The following is a 17,715-nucleotide window of genomic DNA, read 5'->3' as shown; positions in this document are numbered from 1 at the left end:
TATCTTACTTTGATTTAAATATTTTTCTGAAATGGTTTTAATTTTTTTCCTTCATATATAGAGCTATCAAGTGATATCTACAATTTTTTTTATACTGTAGACCGCGGACTTAAAATATAGAAAAGTTTTCTGAAAATTTCCTTTTCTTATTTTAAACTATATTGAAGGGGGTGTTAGATTTAGAGAAAACTTTATTTTATTCAAACTTGTTAAGCTTAACCTATACATGAATAATTTTTTTTATAATTAGGTTAGTATTTTATATTATTATAATATAATATATTTATAATTATAACATATAACAATATAATATTATAAAAGCTGTGCAAGGTATTGTATGATGACCGGCTAGCCGGTCAAATCATGAAATATTTTGCCACTTTTTTTTTACTTTAATCTTTACTGCACTTATTTAATTCCATTATAGAGCTCAATCTGTTAAACTTATATCAAATTAGTTTGAAGTTTATAGAACTGCTATAAAAATATTTTAAATTAAAAACACTGAGCACTTTCCGTTTATTAACAAATATTTTATTACTGTAATACTATTACTCTAAATTATTTTGCAGCAAACTTGTAATTTATTTAAATGAGAATTATGATAATTAACCTGCTTAATCCAAGAAGGAAATTAACCTGTTTTATTGAGCAATTTAAATAATATATCCCGTTAGTAGTAATTTACGTAAATAAAATTATTGTGGTAACTTTATCACGTAGTACTGATTGCAGAAGTAATATAAATTGTGTTTTGCTGTGTCAGATATTTACATAAATCACTGGTTGTTGTGAATCGTATTCATTACTGTAATTTCCAATTAATGTATTAACAAATTTTATTATCAACAAATCTATTTCCTTCTTTACGCTCGTCAAATTATTTATGAGATAATGTATTATCCCATTCAGGTAATAATTTGATTGTTTATCCTGATGTTATTTAAATGCATTTTCATTGCTATTTTTAATATATTTGTATATTTTAAACCGTATTTTTGTTATTATTATTATCCCACATTTTCACAGCATTTTGCCGGTGACATTCTCTAAACTTGGAGTAATTTATACCAACGAGATTAGGCTTGCTTATTTATTTATTTAGCGTATGGCACCAAGACACAACACAAATTACAGTCAAAAATTACAAATAAACAAATTAATATAAGCTATTGATTCTGGAGTCGCCATCAGGAAATCTTCAGGAGTCCCTTCATAAGCTGTCCTAGGACAAACTTCTGTGATGGTTTCACAGTTTGATTTTCACCACACTCGCAAAGGGATGTCGGTGTTTTACCTCATTTGTACATGAAATAGGCGTACCTACCATGCTGAGGCATGGCGTACCTATAATTATAGGCGTACCTATAATTATAGGCGTACCTATAATTCCAATTATTGCAGAGTTCTATGTGTACAATTTTTGCCACGTTGTTGTGCCTGCTGGTGTACTCCGTCGGAGCTAGAATCGGACAGCCAGTGTATATGGTCTATTATTTCATTGTGTTGCATACATAGCCTACATTTGTTGTTGATATTTTCTTTAAGAATAACTCTCTTAAAATTTCTTCTTGCTACTACAAGATCCTGTATGCACCATATAAATCCCTCCGTCTCAGAAGGAAACGGAGGGGTTGTTGTTGTTGTTATTATTATTATTATTATTATTATTATTTCAATTAAACTTAAATTATGCATTTTATTAGTTTTTTTTTTTTTATTAATTTATGTAGATCCTTGTGAAAATATGGATTGTGTGGAACCTGAGGTATGTCAACTCGATGAAGAACGTAAACCAGTATGCCGATGTGGAGATACGTGTCCTTTAGAATTCACTCCAGTTTGTGGTTCCGATGGTAAAACTTATTCCAATGAATGTAACTTGCACCAAGAAGCATGTCGAACGAGAAAGAAATTACGTATTATTTATCGTGGTAAATGCAGTTCAGGTAATTTGATTTCATTTTATTACAGCTAAATGGTTTATCTATATATTATTTGTAAATATTTTTTTACATTTCACGTACGGAAATTGTGATCCGGTTTATAGGTAATTTACAGAATATAATTCTACATAATGATTTCTTTTCAACAATCAGTTTTTGTTTTCATCAGAAAAGGAATCCCAAATCGTCTTCCTTTTTTTTAACTTAATTAAAAAACCTTCCGCGTCAAGATCATCCATTTTTTTTTTTATGAAAGTAAACACATTCCAGGATACGGCTTACAGTAAATAAAATACACAAGTCAGCTGCAACTTGTAAATCGTGGTTGGCTGTTCTGGATATGTGAGTAGTGGTGGCAGAGAAAATGGAAGTTTCAAATTGACCATTATCTTATACAGCCTATACTGCGTTAACCGTTTTGAAATTATAATACAATCACATTAATAAATAAAACATATAGGTTACATAAAAGAAAGAATGAAATGTTTATACCGCGTATAATTTTGTGGTTATGAATTTTTAAAGTTAACGTTTATGGTAACACTATCTCAAACCCATGGTGATCTCCCAGCTCAGGCGTGGCCAACAGTTTTTCCCTCCGGGCCGAATTTGAAAGAAAACTTTTTTCACGGGCCGAACGAAATGTTAAAATTAAAAAATGTTAAATAAAAAAAAATGATGTTTATGAATAAATGTAAGTAATTTAGTACAACAAATTAACAAAAAAAAAATAATGTGACGTGTTAAGTTTTATAAATGTCCGTGTATTTTCCTTTATTCAATTTCTTATAAAAAAACTAATATTGAAAACTTTTTCGCGGGCCGTATCTTGGCCATGCCTGTCCTAGCTTCATTAGGCAGTCGAATCAAATCTTACCAACTAGTGGATGGGTTTTCCATCTTTTGTTTTATTATAGTACTGAGTATTACAGTATATGGTGTTTTACCAGATAAATTTGAAAATTTAGATCCAATCCGTTCCAACTTTTGCATCGCAGTCGTAGTAAGTACCAATGTGATCAATGTGAAACGGGACTAAGAATTTCATGTAATTAAAAAACGCTAGGATGCTTTCGTCGTTCGATGTTCTTTAGCACACAACAGTTTGTTTTTCAAAACGCGACTGCACTCTGTGGTCCGTAAAATGTGGCAAGATCTTACAGTCTTTGCTTAAATCGTTTAATATTAACACGTTTAATATTAAAAAATAAAATTGTTAGTATTTATTTTTTTCTAATGATACAATATTCCTACAAATTTCCAATATTTATCAAAATGACAGTTTCTGATTATACATGATACGAAGGGGAAAGACAATAATGTAGATTTCTCCATTCCTTATTTGGCAAGTTTTTTTTGTTTATGATCTAAATATTTTTTTGGAACAAACTGCAATAAAATAATTTCTTTTTGTAAAATCTGGTTGTTTATTAATAGTTTTATGGTCTCTAAACTTCACTTCTTAATCTAAGGGTTATTAAGTGACCATTTTCTATACTTTTTCGTTACATTTAGTCCGAGTTTTAGATTGGTAATCAGAAAAATTTTCCGAATATATAATTAATTTCTGACCAAAAATTTATAGAAAGTTCTAATAAAAAATTTTAATTTTTTTAGCAAATTCTGATTCATTTTTTATTATTTATTTGTAGAGGACCTAAAAATGACTGGGAATATAAATAATTTTGACTTTTATATTCTTTTTATCAAAATCGTTAGAATACTTATAAATATGTAAGCAAGGTAACATTTTACCGGGCAAAACCTTTCATTTTCTATTAATAAACTTTATTAATTGTTTTACAGATCAATAATTTTTATCTTTTAGTATAATAGAATTTAACGTAAAATTTTATTTGAAACAATATTTTATAGATTTATTCAACTTACAGTGAGATAAAATACTCACAGTTGACTAGTTACTCTTACCTAGCTACTATATTTTGCTAATGATTCTTTAAGAAATTATTTCTTCATGATATGTGAATAGAAGATTTTTTAAAACAATATATCTGCATATGACCTTGAATTATGGTCTACAGTTTTTCAAATAACTTAGTTCTTTAAATTCTCCGTATCGATATTTGACCAACATCTCAAAATTAATTATGTTGCTTTTGGAAATCTTTTTATACAATTTTTACTTTTCTATCAATCTTCTGCAAAACTTAATAAGTATTGCTGAAATTAAATAAATACTAATGTTCCTAACGAAAAATTATTTTTTATTTCCTGTGACCTGTGCGATATATGGTGCTGTAATTTCCTCTCTCTATTATTAAGTATATTGTGAAATTTGTGTATGGAAGAACCCAGGAATGTTATTCCTGTAGACGTCAATAATTGTGTTGGTCTGTTGCATAAAGTACAATTAGCAGAGGGTTAAAGAGTAATGTTAAGGCGTAATATATCAATTTCTGATGGTTTAATTATCGGCGCTATGGGAATTGTAAAGAAATTCAAATGGTCCGCCCTACGGATCAGCTGGTTAGAGGTGAGTTACTAAAATTTGTGTAAATAAAACACGATGACGAAACAATAGTTACAAAAATGAAGGATAGATAGTGGTGTACTTATTACACCACTAAATTTGGGGAAAAGAGTTTTGTAAAAGGACAAGTTTATTTTGCTCTAAGTCGAGTCACAAGCTTGACGGTTTAGCTTTGAGTGATTTAGATCCATATAAAGTGCTGAATACCCCACACTAAAAAACACTTGCTGAGACGGAAAGATTGAGAAACCTTACGCAGGATTGAATAAGGGACTGCATTTTCACTTAAGGCGTCGATAAGATGATTACTAATGACATATCAATAGTATTACGAATATTATGAAGAAAATTCTTGTCCGATCTCGCGAGAGACCGCAAAAGACTATGTAATGTGATGCACGTATGTAGAACTATAAGATATCCACTGTCACTACTAATTCTATATATTATACATAATGTATATTCTATATATGTACATAATGTATAATGTATAATGTATATTGGTGTGAAAGGTTAAAGAAGAGATATCTCGTTTTTTGATGATTTTATTAATCGTGCTACATATCTTGTGCAGAAACTCACATTACCTGCCCTACAGATCAAATAACATCATCTAACGTGGCGCATACAAATAGAATATCAGCATTCCCATTGTTTCTACCCACTAGCCGGACGGCGAAAAAATATTTTTTGTCAATTTTCATACCAATTTTTTGTGTCTAAAAAATTTGTTCAACATCTTCATACTACCGCGAAAAGCAGCTGCGTCGATTGCAATAAGATTTATTTGAATCGGATTAATAAGAAAAACGTTATGCGCGAAAAAACATAAAAATACACCCATATAGTTTTAAAGTCGGTTAAAAATATTTTCATTTCATTATGACTATACCCGTTTAAAATAAAGTAAAATTTTATTTTTACAAAATTTGATAATCTGTCATCTTTTTCTGAGTTTTCACTTTTTTTTCTTCTACATATAATAATTCCTAATCTAACATTAGCCTGATTTCAATTTTTTTCAGTTATGGACACAAAAATAGGCTTAATGTTAAATAACAACTATTATATTTTTCTTTTAACATTATATTATACATATTTAACATTATATTCTTTTATATTATTATATTATTTCTTTTTAACTAACTCCATTTTCCTTTTTCAAATAATTTCTTACATTCAACCTAATAGTTCACCATTCTTTAATATTAGTTTACTTTGATTTCACAAATAAGCTTTTTGGATGCCCCCTATTTATCGTCCTGTTTGGAAAACTAAAAATGAGATTTTATTTCTCACTGTTGTACTTATTTTTATGAAAAACTGTGCATCTAAAAATACATTTAACCCTTTTTTTAACTTCTAAATCCTTTAACTCCAGTGGTAATTAGCGGTTTTTTTCCTTTTAAAATTTTAGCCAGCAGATAAAATACCACATTGGTTCAATAAATGATAAAAATTATGGAAAAGCTGAATATACGTAAATTATACAACTAGTAAATATTCTTTTCATTTATTACTATGTATCAAAAATAATTGCAACTACCATATTTAGGCAGTTACAAAATCGATCAAAGAATAAGATTTATTATATCTAAGTAAAAAAGAAAATTATGTTTTTCGATCTCTACCTTTGAAACTCCAGAAATAGGTATTCATGAGTGTAAGTTTAATTAAAATTATTATTGCAGATTTTTACATATTGTATCAAAAGTAATAATAAAAAAAAATATGTAGTTATATTTTCAAATTAAAACAGTAATTGAGTTTATTATTACACTGTTAAATTTACGATCAATTTTAATTCTGTAATAAATTACTAAATATTTCTTCTTTCTTGAAATACAATCAAATTTATTGTACAATCCATTCTGTTTCGTTTATACTGTGGTTTATTTATAGTGTACTAATGTAGCATATACTCATATAATCTGTTATTCATTTCAAAGTGCATTTCCAATGTATATATAATAATTATTCTTAATTATCTCTGGTAAATAAAATAATTAAAATGGTTTTACCAGTAATTAAATATCATAAATACACTTCATAATTAAAAATACTTTTAATAAAAAGATAATATTTCCTTTTATTTAAACTACGGTCTCATTTGTTAGTAATTTCAGTTAAAAATTAGCTCTAAGCTAATAACGTTTATAATTTTTATTCTGTTGGAAAAGCCGTTCTGCAGTCGTAATAATAATTAAAAAGCATATGTCTCTGAAAGCTCAATATTTCAATTAAATTAAGGAAAATTTAGTCGGAATTCAGTCTTTCTTTAAAAGAAAAACACTTAAAAATAAAATAAAAAAAGTAAACGAAATATGTTCTTTTCTTTTACAAAAAAAAAAAGAGATGGAATAATCTCTTAGTGGAATGGTGAATGCTGAATGCGTGTAATAATTTTTCGTTAAAAAGACTGCGAGGCAAAAATTCAGCAACTTTAATAAGAGAAGAACTTTATGTACTGGATAAGGAAAATTTAGAGATTATTTGGGTGTGGTTTTGTCTTAGACTTCTGTGAACCATTAAAAGTTATTTTAAATTAGTTTTCTCTGAAAAAGGAAAGTTGGTTGCATATGCTAGCCCTTTCTGAAACCTCAACTGTTTGCTTTACTTCGCATGTTCTTTTGCATCAGCTCCATTAGTTTGCAGTAATATTTCTTACAATAAGCTTTTCCCCCTTATATCGTTACCTACTTTCAAAACTTTACCAGGTTTTCTTCACCATATGTACGTTTATTAATAATAATGATGATGTTGATAGCAGTAAGTTTAATTTACATATACAAGCTTATTTTTATGAAGTTTTTTTATTACTATACAAATTTCATTTTACCTAATCGTCACAAATATTAAAAGTCCATATTTATATTTCATTGCAAGAAATTATTTACCTTTCTGCACCGTATGTATTATGAAATTAATAACTTTGTAATTTTTATACTATGATTTACAATAACAATTCTTCTTTAATTTAAAACCCTTTTTTTTAATAAATTAAAAAAATTAATTCAGAAAAAAAAAAGAAAAGAATAATGTGAAAAGAGAAAACCCTTTAACAAATAATCTAAAAAACTATTATTTAGTACTTGTTCGTACTGTATGTAATATCTACTAGTCATTACAACCAAAAGGCTACAGATAAAAGGTAATTTGGTTACAGGTTACAGGTTAAAGGTAATTTGGTTACAGATTACAAGTTAAAGGTAATTTGGTTACAGGTTACAGGTTAAAGGTAATTTGACATGAGAAATAATTTATAAAATAATAGTGCTGGTATTCTAAAGCACAACAAGAATTCCATAACAGGCTTACAATAGAGAAAAAAGATAAATTTGAATAGTATCCGTCACTGATCTGTAATTATTATTGCGCATTAGCTATGCAACCCCATAAAACTTCGTATGATGCTTTATACCAGTAATAATTTTAATTTATCACAAAAACTAGCTTTTTAGTAAACATCACTGCACTCAGAGAAAGCAATTAATATGTGCCAATTATATCATATGTTATTTACAGGCATTCACCGGCAAAAAACAGAATGAAACAAATAAAATAAACCAACAAATAATGTAACTTTTTCTTTGTGAAAAAAAAAGGTGTAGTGTACACAACTTCTACTAATGTGAAAAAGCGTACATATTTTTAATTTAATCAACTATACTAGGTGTCCGAAAAAAAAACTCCACAGTTTTAAGTTAAATTTACTTTATTACATTTGGTATATAATTACTGACATAATATCCATTTAGTATGCAAATTATTTTGGCTTACATTTAGTATGTTTTTATTACATGAAAGTACAAACACTGAATTTTTTTTATCTCTTAATGTAACTAACTCATTATGAGCATATTATTTGTTATATTCTATTTATTCATCTAAAAAATAAGTATTACTCATTAAAATTACCTGAACGACGCGAGTTGTTTCAGAGAATTTTTGTAACATGTGAAAAATATCAAGCCTGGTTGGAATTCAAATCTAACAGCCTTACAGAAATACTTTCACTCTGGTACAGAGACTGAATGGTATTTACTGTAATTTTACAGAGTGCAATAAATTTGGATCCTTTGTAGAAAAAAATTGAAATATATAAACTAGCTGCGGAGGGCGTGCCTGCGGTACGCCTCTGCAGCTAGGCCCTCCAGTTACTCTGGCGGGCGACGTCTCGTTATGGAATTATTAGGTGTCCAAAATTGATTACCTCTTGTGTAAAAATATTTTTTTTGAATGATGAAAACTAATATAACGAAAGTTAAATTAGAAATTTAACGCTAAAAATTGATACTATCGATACGGAATTTTCCGCTGATGACCGGTACATTTCGGTGCCTACTTTTTGGTTATAGTTCATTATTTTATAAAGAAAAAAAATAACATAAATAAAACAATATAATAGTAATATATATTTCGCATATATATCGATATATATTAATATAACAAGCATACACCTTTTTTTCGTTTAACCTCCGGGATCACCATTAGTTATTGCTTCAGAGGATGAAATGAATGATTTGTAGCGTGTGTGAAAAATGCCATATCTGACCGGGATTCGAACCCGGGACCTCCGGATGAAAGACCGAGATACTACCACGGAGGCTGGTAACAAGTACACACCTAACTACCACGAGATATGTACTAACGAATCGGGATTTTCCGCTAGTGATCGGTATATTCCGGTGCTAGACTAATGGAGACGGACACACACAAAACACACAGACACACATACAAATGCCCTTTAGTAGGGTAGGATATATATTTTTTAATAAACTATATATATATATTCGTATATACATATATATATATATTTTTTTTTTAAATAAAGACCTTAATAACACATTTAATGTAAACAAATACATTTTTAAATTGATCAGCAAGACTGATCATGATCATAAGTAAGATAATCAATTTTAAATATACAGATTTGAATTTTTTTGTCTTTGGTTATTCCTCATATATACATAGTACAATTCTACATTTGAAAGCTACTTTTATTTTACTGAGAAGTGTGTAAACAGACTTTTATTAAATAACATGCCTAATAGTTGAATTATATCCATCATGTTTAATAAGTATTCATTTTTAATGAGCTTGTGTAGATGATATTGTATACTTACTTACACAATCATTTAATTTTACCTTTTGTTTTATTTTAATTTTAACTTTGCTTTATACAACATGCATCATGTTTGTTATTATAATTAAGGTTTAGTTCTTTAAACTTAAGATAAAACAATTCAAAAGCAAACATTATTACTGTTTATGAGAAACAGTTATTTTTTATGTGATTGTCTTGATACTATTACAACAATCGTTTTTGATTTATAAAATGTAAATAAAGTAAAATAATTGTTCATACTAGCATGTTGTTCTCTTTGCATGTAAGTTTATTGTTGGGTATTTTTCTTAAAAATTATTACAGGAGTAAATCCATGTAGCAGTGTTGAGTGTACCCATGGACAACAATGTGTAATAACCAAATATGGTATAGCTCAATGCGAATGTCCGCCTGAATGTGAATTGATTGTACGACCTATTTGCGGTAGTGATGGAAAGACTTATGATAGTGAATGTCATATTCATAGAGCAGCGTGCCTTGAAAAAACAACAATTAAAGTTGCCTACACTGGAGCTTGTGGTACGTACATATAATAGAGAAAGATATATTTTAAATAAAAAAAATAATTGTAATTCTTTCTAATTAAGTTATGAAATGTAAGTGTTAGGTTTCAGCCATTCGATTGGAATCTTTCATCCATCAGACTAAAATTGAAATCAGCAGTGAAATAATTTTTTTACTCTATTTTCTACTAATTCTGAATCACTGGCTATAATTTTGTCAGATAATTCTAATTTTAATAACAGTATCCTACTAAAAGTAATACCTATAACCTCAGTGAAAACTGGTCTCAAAGATATAAAATTTATTTCTAACTATTCACTATAGAATAAACCTAACACTGATATATAGAAGTCTACACAAACCAACCTAAAGCAACTTTCTGATAACTAGAACCTAATATGTTTGCTTTAAAAATTTATACCAGAAAATTAAATCTTATAAATTCATTCTTTCTGAGAATATTATCAAAAACAATTTATCTTAAGTTAAAATTAAAATATTTTTTCTTCTCATTACCTAAACTTGGTGTTATTTTACACGTGGACACTAGTTACATTTTATTTTTCATAGCTATCAGTAGAATAAATAGGTATTCATTTACAATCATAGATGGTTTACCCTTTGAAATGTTATATATTAATAATATGCTTGTTTTTTATCCAATAATAAGAATCATAATTATTGTTGTTATAAAAATCTTGCCAAAAGCAGTCTCATTCTCACTTAATAATACTATTTTGTGTTACACATTCACCCAAATAAAATTATCACTCTCTCATCAACATTTAACAGCCATCCCCTTTTAATTTCTATTGAAAATTTTTAAAACCATTATAGCAATTAAAAACATTGGAGAGGGTATCTCAAACCAGTTAAATTTTATAAACACAATATTATATAAATTTAATTAATTTATTAATGTACCTTTAAAATTTAAAATAATATTGAAAAAACCTTTACTTCTTTAAATCCAATATTACATTAATAATTCCTGCTCAATTTTTTAAGATGATAACAAACTGGACAATCATAAATTCCATACTTATTGTAAAAATGAAACCAAACATTTAAAATGTTCTGGCAATGAGCCACTGATGGATTATTGAATTGTAAAATAAATTATAATAATATTTTATTTATTACTGCTAGTACAATTAAAATGAATTTAAATGGATTATCATACAATTTTAACAAAGATTAATACTGTACTATCTAAATGTACAAGTATAGTTATCCGGAAATCAAAACTGAACTAAGAGCGAGATAGAGAAGTACATGGTCATTAAACGTACACAATAGGTCATTAACTGCATTACCAAAATGAACACATCTGTTGTAATGAGAGATACCTGCTATAATAGATTAGTCAACTATTCTGAATTTATAAATACCTGTTGTATTAATCTTTTCTTTTTATTTTACCGATAAATTTTAAAAATTTATTTTAAATGTTCAAATTGCTGGGTAAATGTTTAAAAACTGATAGGAAAGTAAATGTAGAGAAATCTAAATTAACTTCTTAATTTAATCTGAACTAGAATTCTGTGAATAAGAAAATAATTTGTTAAGAAAATAGACAAACCAAAAAAAAAAATTATTTACAATTTATAAAAGCATAATTAATTCAGTCATTATATGATTATTATATGTATAATTTCTTGACCAACTAAACTTAGAAATATTATAATAAATTTTATATAAAATAATATTTCCAGTTACCAACAATTTTTAATGTAAGTATCAAACTGCTTTTGGAGTCACTTCTCCATCATCAGGAATTATTTTAAGTTATTAATTTAATATTCATGTATATAATTCTTTATTATATGAATCTCTATTACAATGGTTCCATAAATAAATAAATAGGTCTTTTTATTTAATACATCAGATTTTATTTTAGGTGAGAACTAATCATATGAAATGTAATAATAATTGCCCTGTGTCATTCCAATGATAATATTCCTTAGGGTAGTTTACTGGCAAATATTGTCTAATATAAAAAGTGAGAAGTGTTAGATATGGCAAAGGGATAGCAGAAAATGAAATAAAATGTTTTAAATGTTAAGAAAAATTAAACTTATAATAAAGAGAAAGAAGAGTTATTTATAACTGAACAAGAATCGGGTACAGTTATAAAAGCAGAAGATAAAGAAAGGCAAGCTCTGATTCATAAAGAAGTGAGATGAGAATATTGTCGCTCTCCTTTGCTTTTAACTTTTATTTAAAAATAGCAGTGCAGGAATTGAATGGGAATTTTGAAAGTAAATTAGTTAAATGAGGAGAAAACATAAAGATATTAAAATTCATTGAAGACATTATTCTTTGGGCTTAAAGCAAAGATAAAAAAAAATTACGAGTAACGGATTTATTACTGTGAGGGAAAATTTGAAAATAAATAAGAATAAAACAAAAGTAGACACTTGAAATAAAGAAAGTTAATAAAAATTCAAATAGGGTTAGACATTATACCAAAAGTTAAAGATTTTTTTTAATTTATAAAGAATTCAATGAAAAAGGTGAGCTAGACATCAAAAGCAGACAGGCATAAGAGGAGAGCTTTCTTGATAGTATCAAATATAGATATATTATAAGAATTAAAAAGAAACTCTTGAAAATACATTTGTGAAATCCAGCATTTTTGATAGTCAAATATTTATAAAAGGAAAAAAGAAAGGCTTTAGAATAATATGACTACAGAATATGTTAATAATTAGGTGGCTTGATGAAATATATCAGGAAATGAGTGTTGGAAGTGATATATGAAGCAAAATCTTTTAAATAAATGAACTAGGTGGATAGACATCCTGGTTAAATAAAGACAGTCAGGTTTATTTAATTTGTTATTAATGGGATGAGTTTAAAGAAGGAGAGGGAGATATTGAAATGATTAAAACAATGATAATTAAGAATATAGAATGTAGTAAATATGATGAAGTAAAAAGACAAGTACAGAACAGAAGGAAATGCAGATTAACGCTAAACCAAATGAGTGATGGTTCCAAAAAAAAAAATATTTATTTAACTGCCAGTACTGCAAGTTTTTTTTAAAAATAGAAACAATAAATTTATATTCAAGACAATAGATAAGTGAAAATTAACAAAATTAAATAACTGTTCAAAAAATGTACTATTTCTGTTGGTTGTGAACCAATTTCATTTGACGTGATTATTAAATTATATTAGATTCGATCTTCTAACCTACCAGTTTACTAATTTTTATATTAACATATCCTGAAGTTTATTTTGAAACAGTATTACTTTAAACTAAAAGTTTTAAATAAAGACAACCATTAAAAGTTTTAATGAAAAAATAGATTAAAACTATTCAAAAATACAATTAAAGTCTGAAATATGTACATATTATGTATTAATAAGAAGTTAGTTCTTTTCCTTTAAAATTTCGTTAGTAGTTTAAATGTTTAAAATATTTAATAATTAATAATGGTTACTATATCTGATAGTTTTAAAATATATTAATGGTTTCAAATTTCAGGTGCTAGTGGACCTTGCAGTACTCATAAATGTCATCAGGGAGCAATTTGTGTTGAACGCACTGGACTTCCAGTATGTGAATGTCCACGATGTTCTGCTGAATTTTCTCCTGTATGTGGATCTGATGGAATATCTTATGGAAATGTATGTAAACTAAGATTAGAAGCATGCCAACACATGAGAGACATCACTGTTCTTTATAATGGATTGTGCAGTAAGTATTCAAAATTACATTTAAATGAATAAGTATGATAAATATTCATATATTAATGTGCTTCGTTGTTACAAATTTACAATTCCACTAAGTATTATAATTCATAGTAGAAACATAGAAATACTTTTACATATGTAAAAGGTACGCGATACTATATAGTATCACTATCAAAATTAATCTAAATTTTAGAGGAAAAAGATAAATATATGCTTTGTGAAATGTTGTTCACAAACAAATAATTAACATTGTTTCCTTGATTGCATTCCTAACATTACATTGCGTATAGAAAGGTCATAGTCAAAGTTATCTGAATCACTCTTGAATTTAATTGGAATCTGTCTCTTTAACTTCTTTTACCATTAGTTAACTTTATTCGCTATACTTAAATTTAACTATTACTTTATAATTAAAGAATACATAAATACTTTTTGTAATAGAACAAATAAAACTGGTTACTTTCTCATCTTACCAAAGTAGAATTTCATTTGATCTATCAGGGGAGAGGTAATAGTAATATTTCTCCTTGCAACACTAACAGAGTTTGATTCCTGCCTAGAATTTAGAAAATATATTATGAGTCATCCAGTGTTACGGAGTTCGTAGAAGTTTAATTACTTACTAACATGAATTACCTTATAGGTGATTCAATAAAAAAGAATTTAAGTTTTATAGAAAAAAATATTTTTACATAATAATATATTACATTTTATGTATTTCGTCTACCCATCTTACTTTTATCAGTGTAGTTAGCAGATTGTTTCATAACATAACGCGTACATTAATATATGTTAATTTCACTTATATATTTTAATATTTTAAATTATATGCTTTTAAAATATATTTTTAATATATTATATAAATTATATATTTTTTAATATTTTAATCCATCCTTTCTTGTGGCTGTAGCACATTTTCAAGGTCACCAATCATTGTTGATTTCGCTGAAAGAAATAATGTCCTCCTATAAAACCAATCCCTATACTGGACAGAATGAATGAAAGTTGCAGTTTTTGCAAAGATTATATCTTTGCAAAAGATATAATCTTTTACAAATCTTTGCAATCTTTTTGATGAAGATGAAGATTTTCTCATCTTCATCATTACTGTTTTGGGTTGGCCATATAAAAATTACATCATAGAAGATGATTTGTTTTGTAAATCATAAGTAATCATTTTTTAAGTACTTTGAACTTTTAATTTTTTTACAATTCCCTTTTTCTGTAGAATAAGTCATACTGACTGTCCGTCTTGTAACAGCTTCTTGTAGTTTGCCTGATTGTAAAAGAACCTGTCAATTAAAGTTTATAAATTGATTTATTAAGCACACTCCAGAGTTAATAAGCACACTCTACTGTTAAATTTGAATTGAAATAAAGAACCTACAAAAAGGCTTTAATTGATCTCTTACCTTTAGGGAGGTTTCTATGAAAACAACAATTTCTGTAAAAACATGTAAAATTGTAAAAACAATTTTTTAATGGTGGTTTTTTAATGGTTACAGTATTCTCTGTAACCATCCTATCGGTTGTAAGACAACTTGTCAGTTAAAGTTGTCTTACGACATGCAAAAGTATTCTTGGAGTCTGTAGACAAACAAGGAGACTGACAATGAAAATGCCATCGTAATTAAAAGAGACTGCTTTATCCTGTACAGTCAGTAAATCATAAATTGCAATCAAATCACTGATACATACATTTAGAACCTCTTCCAAAATTATCATCTTACTTGTAACATTTTTTTTTTTTTTAACTCCACCAAGACGACCAGCCCACGCTAAAAAGCTTAACATAGTCACCTCAAGGTTTCATGGCAGGGCAGTCTGCCCTACCTAGCTCGTCCGAACTCGGACATCCCATCGGGGTCTCCCGTGCCTCCTCGAAAACATACTAATCACCTCTTCCGGTGATCAGAATGTTTCTCCACAGGAGAGCTACCCTTCCCATCCCTATTATACCTGATCCAGACACACATTTCGGGTGCCCTTCACAGTTACCCTCCATGGACACCTTGAGGGTCACCCATGCCATCATCGGGGAGCTCCAACCCACCCACTCTTGCGTATGAGTAGGTCCGAACATCCTAAGCATAGAGGGTGCCTCCCTGGCCCCTAAACGCATCAAGATAGACTTGTACCTGTCCTCGATCCCCCACGTATTCCCATGAACCCTCATTACTTGTTGCACCATGTCTCCCTTGGCATCAGCGGTAGAGCACCACACACAATATCCTCCCACTCCATGTCCATCGGTATATCCGGCATAGCATATTCATCTTACTTGTAATGTAAAAAGCACCTATACATTACATACTTTCATAATTAATTACATACATTCATATTTTAAATAAAAGTATGTTCATATTTTAATTGTAAATAGTTTTGCAGTGATAAATCAGTATACTAAAATGTTGAAATTTTTTTATTCTAATTGGAAATATTCTTTATTTAGTAAAGGTCATGATAATACCATATTGTGATTGATTGAAACTTGTTGATTTCTGAATGATATGTGTTCAAGCAATTCGATTTAAAAAAACAGTGATCTGTAATTGTTTGGGGTATAATGTTAACAACAATCAAGTACAGGATTGGTCCAAGAATTACATATTGTGATTAGTTTAAATTAATGTAAATATGAAGCTTTCTGAGTGACTAAATTTATACATTGATGTGATTTATTAAGTAAATACCACATTTTGACTGGCTGGAAATTGGTGTATTAGGCTGAACACACCAGCATTGGGTTCTTTGGTTGAATTAAATGACAGGACCATGAATCTGTGATATGCTAGTATGGAAGTGTCGTGATTGGTTAATTAATGTTTATCCCTTTAAAATTATTAAAACCACAATCTCTGATTGTGGTTTGGCTGTACTTCATTCTATTTAAGCACATTAATTTCAGTTGCAACTGAACAAATTTTCAGTATATTTTTAATCAGTTGGGCATGATTTTGAAAGAAGTGATTCCTGATCTCTTAATTCCTTTACCTAATGATATTTATTTTTAACACATAACCATATGAAATTCGAACGATATGCACATGCGCGCGGGCGTATGTGTAATATATGGTATATGTGATTCCACTTATGTAAAATTAATAAATATCGTCGTATAATAAATAATCCTGTACCTAACAGCAACATAAATGTTCGAACACGTAAAATAAAGATTCTAGACTATGTTATTTAAAGTTATTATTTATAAATAAAAATATTTTCATATTATAAATCCGAAATTCAAAACGGCCTAATATGCCTCGACTTAAAAATTCTCGACTAGGGTACTCCAAGCCAGATATAACAGTACAATGTTATTAACATTAACGTATTTCTGTTGATGAAAATTAGGATACTAAAAATGCCAAAATTTGATACTATGTGTTTATTCTTCTTATAAAAAACAAACTATAATAACAAGATTTATTGTTTCGAAATAACAGTTATAGGTAATAAATAGTTTATTACTATAACTTGGTCCACATATATTAAATTCGTGAATCAACAATAATCTTCATTGGGACTATTGTATAATAATACCTAAAATTTATTTTTAGGATGTACGTTGTACGAGGTCTATTCAAAAAATAACCGAACATTCTTAATTATTCGCTAACGGAGACATTTAGTGACGTGCGGTTGGCAGCATAGTGTTCTGCATAACTTTCTCCGTGACCACATGTTCTTGGATGTTGATCTCGTTTAGTTTTCCTATTGTTATTTGAGTCAACGTGTTTAGTGTTAGTAGCGATTTTTGTAATGTGGAAATTTCGGGAGCAACGTAAAATTTTTCATGAAACTGGTGACAACTTTCACAGAAACGTTTCAACTTTTAAAACAAGCTTACTGAGATGATGATTCTCTGGTTCATCCGCAATGTTATGAATGGTTTTCACGCTTTAAAAGTGGTTGTCAGTCGATCGAAGATGACCGTCGACCAG

At 28.3% G+C, this 17,715-nt stretch overlaps 1 protein-coding gene across 3 annotated transcripts in view; it reads left to right on the top strand.

Annotated features, from left to right (window-relative positions):
• Positions 1-17,715, top strand: part of LOC142319063 (agrin-like) — a 968,658-nt gene that overhangs the window by 884,373 nt on the left and 66,570 nt on the right. For all 3 annotated transcript variants that reach the window (XM_075355916.1, XM_075355919.1, XM_075355917.1), the window contains exons 6-8: positions 1,734-1,949; positions 9,869-10,084; positions 13,563-13,775. In XM_075355916.1, the coding sequence (XP_075212031.1) occupies positions 1,734-1,949; positions 9,869-10,084; positions 13,563-13,775 (645 nt within the window). The remainder of the gene's footprint in view (positions 1-1,733; positions 1,950-9,868; positions 10,085-13,562; positions 13,776-17,715) is intronic.

This window comes from Lycorma delicatula, chromosome 2, assembly GCF_047948215.1.
Source record: "Lycorma delicatula isolate Av1 chromosome 2, ASM4794821v1, whole genome shotgun sequence".
Lineage (NCBI taxonomy): Eukaryota > Metazoa > Arthropoda > Insecta > Hemiptera > Fulgoridae > Lycorma > Lycorma delicatula.
This window is presented reverse-complemented; position numbering and strand designations above follow the sequence as displayed.